Below are 13702 nucleotides of genomic sequence, written 5' to 3' on the forward strand. Positions count from 1 at the left end.
CCATGTAGACACTTTTAAGATTCAGCTGAATGGGTGCTAGAACATCTAGTCTAGGTCACACTTTGCCTGGAAATGTTGGAACAGATGATCCTTGAGGTCCCTTCCAATCTGGTATTCTCTGATTCTGTAATTTATTTTCTACTAGAAAAAAAATATTTTGAAACTGTTTAGGAGTTAAGTGATTACACAGACCATCAGAACACTGATTTTCCTTTTAACTTTCAACTAGGACACAGAACATGGTTTAAAGTGGAAAAATAAGACAAATGAGGCTACTACACTACAGAGTTGACAACTTCAGACTGTGAAGATGAACAAGGTTAATATGGAACAGTTACATAAGGGACTATGCATCAGTAACTGATACAGGAAATATGCCCCAAATATCTCCAGAAAAATCATTCTGTAATTGCTTTTTAAGAGATACGGCCCAGCCTAAAGATCCCAAGTACCCTGAGTCTTAAGGAGGATGAGTAGCTTAGTAGTCTCAGCTAGCAGCTAATGAAGATTCCGTGCCTAGATTCAGGCTTTGCACATACCCTTTTCATGATTATTATTGATCTCAAGCAGACAGATGAGGTGTTACAGAAACAAGAGAACAACAAAAATGCTGCTACAGCCACTGGCATCTCCCAGGCAAGACAAGAAAGGAAACATACCCAGGGAAGACAAGCGACTATGCAGTAATGTAGTCACTGCCCCACTCTTTAGGGGATGGCAAAGCTACTGAACTGTCTTTCACTACTGAGTTATTCAAAGAGTAACTTAAATGAACCCATGGCAGACTATTAAACAAGCTGTAGGAGGGCACTGTGGTATTTGTGGGTGTATCATAAAACTTCTGTTATCTTCTGGGACAAGATAAGGAAGCTTTATGTTAGACCAGATGATCAATAAAATCCAACTGAATTTAAAGAACACTGTGGATTTTATGTTAAATAGATAAAATAAATTCTTTGGGAAGAAAGGATACAATGTTGAGCACTGAACTGAATTCAAGGTTTTTACCATCCAGGCAGGATTTTGGAATTATTTCTGGTAACATTAATGGAAATCTTTTTTTTTTTTTCTTTTCCAGGCAATGACGACCACCTGGCAACTACAGGTACAGAATTCTCAAGTTAAACATTACTCAGCTACCCTTAAAATCAGTTGTTTTTCAGGGCTGCAGAAACCCCTACAAATAGCACTGTACTGTTTACACGGTGGCAGGAAACATCTGGGCTTAGGTGGTGAAACAGGAATCGATGAAAAATGGGTTGTCAGCTGCACCACAAATACCATCCTGACAGTTTTATTGCAAAGACAGTGCAGCTACATCTCATACAAGAAACTGGCTTCCTAAAGAAACCAGGTTAATTGTGTGTGCCTAGTGTCCACAGCAGGGAAGGGGAGGTCAGAAAGGCATCTGTGTACTTCCAGAAACACTGAGCTTGATATTCCAGTTCTACAGGAGTAAATGACCTTCCATTAAGCTTCCAGGAAGCATATTTTTGTACCATTGCAAAAAAAGACTGAAACTGCAAAATGAAGTACATTGGAAATACCACATGGAGGGATCCGAAGAACCCCAAAGTCTCTCTCACATGCAGAGATGCTGCAGAAACTCTCTTGAACATACTGCCCTCACAAAGGATTCTGAATGCACAATGCTAAGGAGAATCTCTAATATAATTTTGTGTTCACATACAGCCTATGTCAAGGTTGAAGGGATAAGGCAAGGTTTCACACCTTGCCCTAAGGCAAGGTGTAATTCTTTGTTGGTTTGCTTTGTTGGGCTTTTTTTTTCCCTAAATGCACATCACAATTGTTTATATAATGGGCTTACACAGCTGCAGAACCAGCAGTATGATGACTCTATGGCTTAAAGAGGATTTCCTTCATTTGTCACTTCCTTGCCCTAAAGGTTATGCCAAGGTCACTGTGACATTCAGGCAAGAATGATGTAAACACATTAAAGCAAGTGGGCCCAAATCCACAAGCAGGAGAATTACAAGCCTAAATCTGACCTGAAAACCCTGACCCAGTTTGAGCAAACACTAACATAACTGAGCACCTCACTGCAAAAGCCAGTCTCAAACAAAACAAACAAATAAATACAATTTTAAAAAAATTCCAACTCTAAGCAAGAGTTGTAAACAAGAGCTATTCGTCCAGGATAACAGCCCTATGCCAGTTCTCAAGCAGTAGAGATTTAACACCCTCATCTTCCACGGCCACACACAGCACATAGTCCATGAAGAACTTTCTACTCATTCAACTAGAGAGCATTCCTGGGCAGAGAGTCTTCCTGCCATCTACTGCAACGGAAGAATCCATGATTTATGGCGACTAGAGAGGCAGAAGCATGACCTGTAACAAAACAATTAAGACACTCACCTAACAAGAGAGAAGAAACAGAGGTTCTGCTTATTCTCTCAAAGACTATTTGTAAACGTTACCCAATGACTGCTTAAGGCAGTGGTAAATTGCCATTAGATATCAGAATTATCTGGGTTGTTTTAAGACACACGAAAGCCTGGTTTAACGACCTGTAGGAAAAGGTATAGTCCCATTTTGACTCTATGTTCTGGGTTGTTTTTTTTCCCCCCCTCTGTATCCCTTCCATACAAGAATGGAAGTAATCACTTTTATTGTAGCATTTTTGCAAGGATTAATTGCAAGTACAGTGAAGATACAGAGACATTAATCACTCCCACAGATGTTACACTTTAAAGTGACAGCTTCCAGAGAAGAATGACATGCCTTGGATGAAGCGATAAAGAGCTGTACTTTTAGAAGAGGAGATTTATTTCTTACAGCCTTAATCAAAGTATTGCTATTAAAGAAGTATTTACATTTTGCCAACTAACATTAATCACCCATGGTTTTCAGAAAACCCCAATCCTCTTTTTTGTTTGGTTTGTTGCTTGTTTTCTTTCCCCACCAGCCTCTGAGAGATAAAATTGTAACTATTTGGCAAGCACAACCTTACAGCAGAATTGTTGAAGACTTCCAAGACTTCTTAAAACAACCCTAAACAAGAGCCGGTCAGTCACAGCCAGGTGATGAATGGATTTCTTTCTAATGAATACATTTATATTCCTAGAAACAGAAAGGTCTGTTCAGTTTTTCTAGAGAAGACCCTTTCTGAGATCATGCTGGATGCAGAGCCGTACAATGATAAGCTGTTTTCAGGAAAGGAATATCCCAAGAGTTATCCTTTGGACACAAGTCAACCCTGCCTACATGAAGTCTAAAAAAAGAACCCAAACACTGACCCCCAATCTGTTAAATCGTACTCAAAAAGGTACAACAGAAATCCCAAGCAGTTTGCTGTTGAGGATGCACTATTAAATGGACGCTTCCTATCTGTCATAGCCAGACCTTTAGCTCTGACCAGCTGCACTTAATAGCAGGCAAGAGTTATTCCTCTTCAGAATACAAGGACAAGATGTATGTTTTTACCTGGATGTCTTTTGAGTCTGTAATCTGCAATAATACTGCATAGTTTTCTATAAAACACAGATTACTACTCTGAGAACCTTGCATGCTCTAATTAAGTAATCCACAACAGGCTGGGGAACCAGAAAAATAACACTATCGCAATCTGAAGGCAGAGAAAAAAAGAATCTCAAAGGATAAGTCTTTTTCTCTAGGAATCTTTAAATGACATTAAGATAAAGTCACAGACTTTATGGCAGCGACAGTAATAAATAGTCATGATCTGAAATTATTAGTGAAAATATTAGTTTCAGCATCACATACATTTTAAAACAGGTGTTTTGAAAAGAGCTCATGATGCCCATTGAAATACAACTGTACCAAAAAACAATGCACTTTCAAACTAATTTTCTTTCCCAATGGCTTTGTTGTTTGCATTTTCAAGACACTCAGTTAAAGAAATGTTTATACAAATTTTTGTTTAAGTAGATGTAGCTGAAAACACAGGATTTTTTTCTTGTATCACCCTCCTTACCCCGCTGATCATAAGAATAAAAAGAATACAAGATGACACTAATTTCAAACAAAGCTCACTATCAACAGAAACAGCATGAACTGAAATGCAGTTGGTAACCTGAATTTCTACATCAAAATTGTAAGCTCTGAATGTTCAAAGCGAATTGCTTCAGCCAAACTTCCTATTTCAGAGAGATGCAATATCATCCAAAACAGGGCTTTTTCCTTAAATCTGACTCTCCACTGTCACTCAGCAGCTTCAGTCTCCTAGCAGAAATAAGCTTCTTGTCACCAGAGGAAAACTTGACAAAAGAAAAGTAGGCGAAGGGAACTCAGAATGCTTATTACTACAGATGCATTAAAGTCTTAATTTGATTTGCAGATCTCAATCAGATCTGTAATTAATGTAAAGAAAAAAATCCAGTTTTCTTTAAGAAGCTATTATTTCCTAAACAACATCCTTGTTGCTAAATTGGGTAAGGAATTAGCTGAGTGGCTGCATGCAAACAGTTGCAGTCAGCGGTTCAATATCCAAAGGCAGATCAGTCATAAGTGGTATCCCTCAGGGGTCCATGACTGGTACTGTTCAGTATCTTTATTAATGACTCAGTGGGATTAAGTACACCCTCAGTAAGTTTGCAGATGATACTGAGCTGAGTGGGCAAATATGAACCTCATGAAGTTCAACAAGGCCAAGCACAAGATTCTGCACCTGGATAAGGGCAATCATATCAACACAAGACTAGGTTAAAAATGGACTGTGGGCACCCTGCAGAGAAGGAGCTAGAGGTACTGGTGGAGTTAAAATTAAACACAACGTTGCAATGTGAGCTTATAGCCTAGAAAGCCAACCACAGCCTCAGCTGTATCAACAGAAGCATGGCCACCTGGCCAAGGGAAGCGATTCTAACACTCCACTCTCATGAGACCCTACCTGCAGAACTGTGCTCAGCTCTGAGGAACCCAGTACAAGAATACGGACCTGCTGCAGTGCGTCCAAAGGGGGGCCACAAAGATGGTCAGATGGCTGGATCATCTCTGCTACGGAGACAGGCTGAGAGTTGGGGTTGTTCAGCCTGGAGAAGACAAGACTCTGAGGAGACCTTATTGGAGCCTTTCAGTACTTAAAAGGGGTTTATAAGAACAAGAAAGAGAAACTCCTTACCAGGGCCTGTAGGGATAGAACAAGGAATAACGATGTTGAAAGACAGCAGACTTAAATTAGATACAAGAAAGCAATTCTTTACTATGAGGGTGGTGAGACATGGCACAGATTGCCCAGGGAAGTTGTCGATTCCGCATCCCTGGGAGCGTTCAAGGAGCAACCTCATCTAATGAAAGATGTCCCTGTCCACGGCAGGGCACTGGAACTAGACGATCATTAAAGGTCCCTTAGAATCCAATCCATTCTATGACTTGGCCAATGCATTTCAAACTGCATTTTATAGTCTAGATTCCATAATAATAAAAAAATCCCACCTCAATTGTATCCTATCTGTACTTCCAGTAATTTGTTAATTTGCTGTAGAAAATTATTATACTAATGACAACATGTTGCAATATTAGTGGACATAAAAACATACAACTACTAATCATAACTTTACATTACAGACTGTCACCTTCCTGGGTGAAGCTTATGATTATGCCTTTGGGGAATGTAAATAATTTGAATATTAAAAAAAAACCCCAATCTACTCCTTTGCTATGTCTATATAGATTTCTGTATGGCAAGCAGTTCTTCCTGTTGTATTTCCTGAACTGATGTCTTCAAAAGTGAAGTGTCTGCTCCAAATCAAAAAGAACAGATAGGAACTGTAGCTTTTCCTACATGGAAAGTACCCTAGACACCAGGATACATGGTTTTCTGAAGGGGAAGATGCTCTCTCTTCAACTTGGAGAACATCACTCTATGTCAATCCCTCAGCTAGTCATCACCTAGCAAAGCAGAAGCAGTATAGTTACCAGGATACTTTTGTACCTTCTCTGAAGAAGGAACATTTAAGCTTTGGAAAACTGGTACACTCCTACAGCTGTGAGATATAACATTATGCAAATTTGCTTTCTTTACAAGAGTTAATGGAGCTTCATACTGGATGGGAAGCTAATCATGAATACTTACTCTAAAATTTCAGACAGCATCATCACTTCATGATTGAATTCTGTTCTTCTTTTCCCAAATGGCAAATTTTTTCCAAATCTACTGTTAAGTATTTTTTCCAGTTCGCTGTTCAGTGTTTCTACTCCTTCACGTGTCATCTTTAGCACATCATCCTTTGCCACTACTCATCCATTTTTTTCTATTCATCGTATTTTGCCACATTCAAGTAATGTACTCCAATTGTTAATTACTATAAACAAAACAAAACAATCCAGTATTTACAACACAAAAAAAAACCCAGAATGCAATCCACTTTTCTCTCCCTAGGATCCACAAATGAGAAGTTCAAAACCACCAGCTGTAACTAAACTCTACTTCGCTAGAGTTAGTTGGACTCCTTTTTTTTTTTTTTTTTTTTTTTTACAGAAAAGCAACAGCAATAGAAATGTAGAAACTTTTCCCACTTTGTAAAAACAGAAGGGAGAGAAGATGAAGGCTCTAAGAGTCTTTTTGTCCTTGAGTAGAATGATGAAAGCACCAGCTCCTGCACATGCAACAGAGAATACAAATACTAAGTGGATATAAAATATTAAAGACAAATACCAAAGACAAATATTAAATGGAGATAAGCTGGGAACTGTAAGGGTGGAAATCGCTAGCAAAGCGGAGCTGGAGTCCATCTATTCCTAACAAACTCAACTGAATCTTGAACAAATTTTCATAAGCTACAAGGCTATGGCAAGTTGGAAGTCTGACAAGCAGAGAACTGGAAGCTGTTGAAGACAGCAAGCCTATATGCATAAAGCCACAGATGAAAAGCAGCTCTGCAAGACATGAAGCCAGCAAGCAAATGTTTCCGGTTTGGCTTTTTTTTTCATGGAGAATCCATGGCATGCTGACACAAAAAGCAGGCAAGCCTGATGCCACATCAGACCACTTCTGACTCTTCCATGGTCAGTCAATCCTTCTGTCAAGTTGGAAAGCAGCTGCGGGAGACAGATTTCTGGTATCCTCCACAACAGCGCTGAATAACTTTCAGACAGCTAGCCTGAATCAATAGGACAGGACCAAATTTGCATTTATTTTTCTATTATGCAAAGTGAAAGTAAAAGCTTATTAGAACACAACTTTAAGTAGCATTTAGCCTTTGAGCACATGCAAGACAAGCAACATGCAAGGGGCTGGTAAGATTCAAACTGAAAAGCTTATTCACACCTACACATTCTGAGAAGAACACATTACATTGTTCCTACCTGATGGAAATTTGACAAAAACAAATGGCTAACCTTGTAAAACAAAGGATAAAAGCCATGGAAACCAATAATGCTGGGATAGGTTAAGCCAGTACACTGCAGGATGTATTTCCCTCACATTATTTTGACATTTTAAGTTGTTTCAGTAGCTGTGCTGCAGTTTATCATAACAAGGTACCAAGGTCTTAATCCCAGATCTCATGACAACACCCTATTATTCCTTCTTTCTTGCCTTGGAAAAGGAACAAGACTACTGACATACTTCCAGAGAACTATGAAAAATGAGGCGATTGGTGACAGCCAGCATGGCTTTACTAAGGGCAAATCACGCCTGACTAATTTGGTGGCCTTCTATGATGGGACTACAGAACTGATGGATAGAGGAAGAGCAGCTGACATCATCTACCTGGACTTGTGCAAAGCTTTTGACACTGTCCCACGTGACACCCTTGTCTCCAAACTGGAGACACATGTACTTGATGGAGAGACCTCTCAGTGGATGAAAGAATTGGCTGCATGGCTGCCCACAAACAGTTGCAGTCAATGGCTCCATGTCAATGTGGAGGCCAGTGACAAACAGTGTCCCTAACGGGTCAGTCTTGGGACCAATCCTATTCAACATCTTTGTCACATGGACACATGGACAGTGGGATTGAGTGCATCCTCAGCAAGTTTGCCAATGACACCAAGCTGTGTGGTGCTGTCAACATACTGGAGGGAAGGGATGCCATCCAGAGGGACCTTGACATACTTGTGAGGTAGGCTGATGCCAACCTTATGAAGTTTAATCAAGCCAAGTGCAAGGTCCTACACCTGGGTTGGGGAAATCCCAGGCACAGCTACAGGCTGGGCAGAGAAGAGATTCAGAGCAGCCCTGAGGAGGCGGTCTTGGGGGTATTGGTTGATGAGAAACTGAACAAGAGCTGGCTTCAGTGTGTGTTTGCAGCCCAGAAAGCCAACTGTATCCTGGGCTGCATCAAAAGAAGCGTGACCAGCAGGTCGAAGGAGGTGATCCTGCCCCTCTACTCCCCACCTGGAGTACTGCGTACAGTTTTGGTGTCCTCAACATAAAAAGAGCAAGTCCAGAGGAGGCCACAGGGATGATCAGGGGGCTGGAGTACCTCCCATACAAAGACAGGATGAGAAAATTGTGGCTGTTCAGGCTGGAGAAGAGAAGGCTGTGTGGAGACCTCATAGCAGCCTTCCAGTATCTGAAGGGGGCCTACAAGGATGCTCGGGAAGGACTCCTCATCAGGGACTGCAGTGATAGGACAAGGGGTAGTGGGTTAAAACTTAAAGAGGGGAAGTTCAGGTTAGATATAAGGAAGAAGTTCTTTACTGTGAGGGTAGTGAGACACTGGAACAGGTTGCCCAAACAAGTGGTAAACGTTCCATCGCTGGCAGTGTTTCAAGGCCAGGTTGGATAGGGCTTTGAGCAACCTCATCTAGTAGAGGGTATCCCTGCCCATGGCAGATGGGCTGGAACTAGTTGAGCTTAAGGTCCTTTCCAACCAAAACCATTCAATGGTTCTATGCTGGGGTCTACATATGGGCGAAGAGAACTGTTCTACTTTACCAGCTCTTTATTTTCATGAACATGCAACTCCTTTGTTATACCAGGACATCAGTAGATTATTTACAGTAGCATCAAGATTAAAGCAAACTATGCAGATTGATGAGCTCTGGCTTTTAAATCCCAGCTACAAGATTTTACAGTGTTATTTCCAACTTCAATAAAGTCCTGATTCTACAATGACAGCTGCACTGAAGCATCTCAGCATACCCATATAAAGCTGAATAAACATTTAAATCGTCAAAGAGAATGAGTTTAAGGTGTCTATTATACCCACCCAAAAACAGGTGGGCTTTTAAAAACAAAACTTTCAGCCTGTATCTACATTACTCATACTGCAGTGACACTGATTTTTTTAGCAATATCTATTTAATTGATTGCTGTTATGATATGTCCACATTTCTCTCTACAGACAACAAAAATCAATTAAATCTACTTTACTTGTATTTATAATCACCTCACTTTCTTAAGCTGTGGTTTCACAACGGCTTCCAGATGATGCAAGTGCTAGCCCACGACTGAAAGGATTTGTTTCAATCCATCTCCATATAACCCCTACCTCCCTTTTATAGCACTAGCACTCCTGCAGTATCTTGCTGGTGGTTAAATCCGAAAAAAAGCTGTGGCAGAAGACTGTCCCTTTAAAAAGTGCAACAAAAATTCAACCTTTGGCCAGGGCTTCCCAGTATAGGTGGCACAGTACACCTATGTGATGTCCACAGAAGGACATAGCAATGCAAGTGAATCAACCAAGCTCATTCTGAGGAAAATAAAGTAGCATTCTACCACACTAGATTCAGAGCAATTCAGACAGCTTGCTAGCTGTATTATCTCTAGACTCATTGATTTGGGTGATGGGGAACAAAATCACCCCTTTCACTCAGGGCCTACAGATAAACTCTGTTCACTTCAATTTTGCCAGTAAATAATTGCTTAAGTTACAACAGCTTTTAACTGTCTCCTGCATAAAAATGCTCATTTTGAGTTCTCTTTTTATACACACAAATTATGCACAGTACACAGGTTCAAGTGAACAATTTTTTTACTTAATAATTAAGTAAATATTATTAGTAATAATAATACTTAAATAAGAAATATTACTTTATCTCAAACCCAGATGTAAAGTAAGGATCCTTCTTACTCCCACCGCCACTAGAGAAACCAGTAAATCCGTAAAAAGAGTTCTAAAGCATCTTTACCATGAACCTGACTGCGCACCACATGTCAGGGTGGTACTTTAACCCAAGTCAACAAGAGTCCTTAGGTGAGAGGCTAACACTGTAGATCTGCAAAGCACATGACAGCAGTGTTGCCAACAGCACTTACAGCTGACCATTTCACCACTGCATCACCTCCTCAGACACACCAAAACAGCTTTCTGAATGCCTACACTGTCAAATGGTTATAACCTAAATTACAACCTTAGTCCACATCAGTTCCTTTATGTATCACATAAATTTAAGTCCTTGTACATACTGGATGCTGGTGGGAAATGGGGGATGTGAAGCAGGGATACCTAAACTAGCCTGGCCATCCAACACCTCGCACTGTGAAACTACCAAGAGAGCCACTCAAGGAGTCTTAAGAGTGAAACAGCTGAGAGCCTTTCAACTGCCTGTAAGCTCTTCCTGTAGTTTGCAGACTCTCACAGAGAGGTTCTTTAGGCACATTTGTAACAAATCTGTATTCAAAGGCAGAAGCTTCTTATGAAATAAAACACTTTTTCTAAAAAGATACTCCCTCAACATCCTCTCAGGGTTTCACAGACAATCTGACAAAACGGCACTATCAAAAAAGTCCTGTCTTCTAGTTCATAAAGAAGTAATGTACTTGCCAACTATTTCATTCCCTGTAACATAATGTACTCCAAACCCAATTCCCCCTGCACTAACACTGAATGGAAATTCATGGAAAGAAGGTGCACAGCCTAAAAACACTTAGTCACTTGGAGAGTATTTGAGATAGAAGGAATGTAAGAAGTGCCAGCACATACACCTACACCAGCAGCTCAGTTTTCTCAGATGATGTGCTATTTTAGTCTGGCATTATCTGACTGCAACCAGAGCACAGTGATGATTCAGTAATATTGCAAGGAGCACACTTTTAGGATAGGGGGATGGGATCATAATCTCTTCCACAGAAAACAAACCAGTCTCTCTAGAATCTATTATATCATCAGCATCTGCTAGCATATCATATTGAAGATGCCAGAGCCATAACTAATGATTTCATTACTTTTGCCCACTAATCAAAAGATTGAAAAGCACAGCAATCTGACACATTAGATTTGCAAAAGCCTTACTCACATCAGACACCAACCTATTCCCTTTTCAAGCTACTTTTTGCTACATTGCTCTGCAGTCCCTCTCCTCTATTTTTTTTTCTGAATCCCAAAGAACAACCAGGAACAAGCAGTGAGAAGACTTCTATGACTTACAGCCCAGACAACAAAAATCACATGGCTTTTTTTCCTTTCTTTCTTAAGGCTAACTTTTACTCATAAAGCTAGAAAGCAAGCACCAACTACTGTCCACAGAATCTAATAAATAGGCAGGTCCTAATGACTATGTCAATTGCCACTCAATTCCCGTATTTCCACAGCAGCCTATTAACTTTATTTTCAAAATTAAGTATTATTTTTGGCAAAACAGCAAAACTGTTCAAAATAAGAACATACATTAAGCTGTCCCTGCTTCAGTACACATGAAACCTGAAGTCACCTGGACAAACTGTCCTAAGAGTCAGAGCTGGCACACAACTTCAATGGTAACAGCAGTACCTAGTAATGAGGTCCTGCAAATGCAGTAACATATGGTAGTAAAGGGAATTCCTATGTTGTGTTTGTGGGGTAGGAAACACCACCCCTTCTGCCAATTACTTCAGCTGTACCTCCCAAATGCAAAGGGAGGATCCTAAATCTGATGCACGCACCCATCACCTAAGCTAGCTCACCTACATGTGTTGTGAAGCATCAAGAGAATCACTTGTCCCTAGCTAAGCTGACAAAGCATCTAAGATCCTCCCTCATGATGTGCCATCTACATAAAATCTATCCAAGCCTAAAAATAAGACAGGGTAACATAAACTAAACATGAAAAAATGTTAACACAAAAACCTGGACAAGAAAGGGAAGAGAGGTGACAGAATGGCATTATAAATCATAGCCTCCATCTGACTCATACCTAATAATTGAAGTAGTAAACATCCCTGTCAGTGGTTATTCTGAGCTCTTCCCAAACACCTTTGTGCCTCTCTCCAGCCTCTTAAGACTCCAGCTACGTGCTGAGCTAATAAACAAAACAAACCACTATTTATTTAGCCCCCAAAGGACACCGAAGGGTATCTTTTTTCCTTTGCAATAACTAGACACGAGGCCTGCCCTGGAAAACTTCCTCGCCGGCTCACCTCACGCAGCTACCTGGTTACGATTAACGCGGGCTACGAGAGCTCTGAGGAGCGGCTGCGGAAACACTGACTCCTTGAGCCACGTCTCCCTGACACGGCTCCCCCCGGCCTCACCGCCCGGGGCTCGGCCCGAAGGGAGGCTGCCTGCCGCGAGGCGCCGGCGGGCCCCGGCAGTCCCTGCCCACGGGGCACAGAGGGGAAGCCGGACGAGGCCGCCCGCAGCGCCAAAGCACTGCTTCCCGCAACGGCCGCCGAGGGGGCAGGAGGGGTATGTAGGTCTTCCCCTCAAAAGCCGTCGAGCCGGGGAAAGATGCCTGGCAGGGTGCCCGGCCGACCCGGGCGCCCTCCGCCACGGCCTAGCCGGCTGCCCGCCGCACTCGGGGAAGTTTCAGCAGGGCGGGGAGGCGGCGGGAGGAAGGGAGCCGGTAGCCGGGGCGCGGGGAGCCCCCTTCCCCGCCGGGGTCAGAGCAGCCACGCGGCGGCGCCTCGCAACCGGGCAATTCAACGGAGAACCACCGCCTCCTCCTCCTCCTCTTCCCCGCGAGAGGCGGAGGGCACGGGGAGCCGAGGGTACCCGGCCAGTGGGCAACGACTGGCGGGGCCATACCCGTCCCCAATCCCCGGTGCTCACTCACATGCGACATAGGCGACGAAGGCGAGCCCCATGAGCAGCTTCATCCTCCTGCGGTTGATGGCGGTCAACAGGCGCAGCACCGGCCCCTTGCTCACCATGCCCCGCCGGACGCGCCACCGGGCTCGCGCGCACGCGGGCGGCCACCCACCGCTCTGGCTCGGCTCGGCTCTCCCGGCCCGGGCTGCCCGGGAACCACCCGCGCAGGCGCAACAGCGCCCGCTCGTCCACCCGCTCTCCGTTTCTCCTCCTCCCGTGGATGCGGCCGACGGCGCATGCGCGGGGTGATAGCGGGTGGCGGTGTGAGGCGCAGGGGGTGGCGGTGAGCGGGGCGGATTGGGGTGTTAGGGAGCCTGTGTGCCTGTGTTGCTGGGGTTTGGGCTAAAGGCCCCCTCCCACAGAGCGTGTCCGAGGGACGGGAAGCCTCTCCCTAACCCTGGCGTCGTCTTTCAGGGTGCTTGGGGGAGCTTGGTCACCTGTTGCCTCCCGGCGTGCTCGCCACTCCCAGGGTGGTGGCCTACCGGGATGGAGACGCAGAGAGGGGCACACGCGTGGGTACAGTGTGTGTCACGGTGTCACCTTGTGTGCTCGCTATGTTGAAAGCTCAATTTGCCCCGTCCTAAATGTGCTTTCCATGCCGCACGCTGTTCTTTGCCGTGATACCTGAACCGGGTTATTTTGTCCACTAAAGTTCCATGAATTTGCCTGTGTTTAGTATAACAAGATTGCAGTTACATTCAAATTACTTTATAATCGTTAGGGTTGAAAGAGACCTCTGCAGATCATCCAGTCCGACCCCCCCC

General features: G+C 43.2%; 1 protein-coding gene across 2 annotated transcripts in view; it reads right to left on the reverse strand.

Moving 5' to 3' along the window:
- Nucleotides 1-13148, reverse strand: part of UXS1 (UDP-glucuronate decarboxylase 1) — a 65975-nt gene extending 52827 nt beyond the window's left edge. For both annotated transcript variants that reach the window (XM_065677803.1, XM_065677801.1), the window contains exon 1: nucleotides 12904-13148. In XM_065677803.1, the coding sequence (XP_065533875.1) occupies nucleotides 12904-13000 (97 nt within the window). In that variant the 5' untranslated portion in view covers nucleotides 13001-13148. The remainder of the gene's footprint in view (nucleotides 1-12903) is intronic.
- Between the last annotated feature and the right edge of the window lie 554 nt (nucleotides 13149-13702).

The sequence above is a fragment of the Lathamus discolor genome, chromosome 4, assembly GCF_037157495.1.
Source record: "Lathamus discolor isolate bLatDis1 chromosome 4, bLatDis1.hap1, whole genome shotgun sequence".
Taxonomy (NCBI): Eukaryota; Metazoa; Chordata; class Aves; order Psittaciformes; family Psittacidae; genus Lathamus; species Lathamus discolor.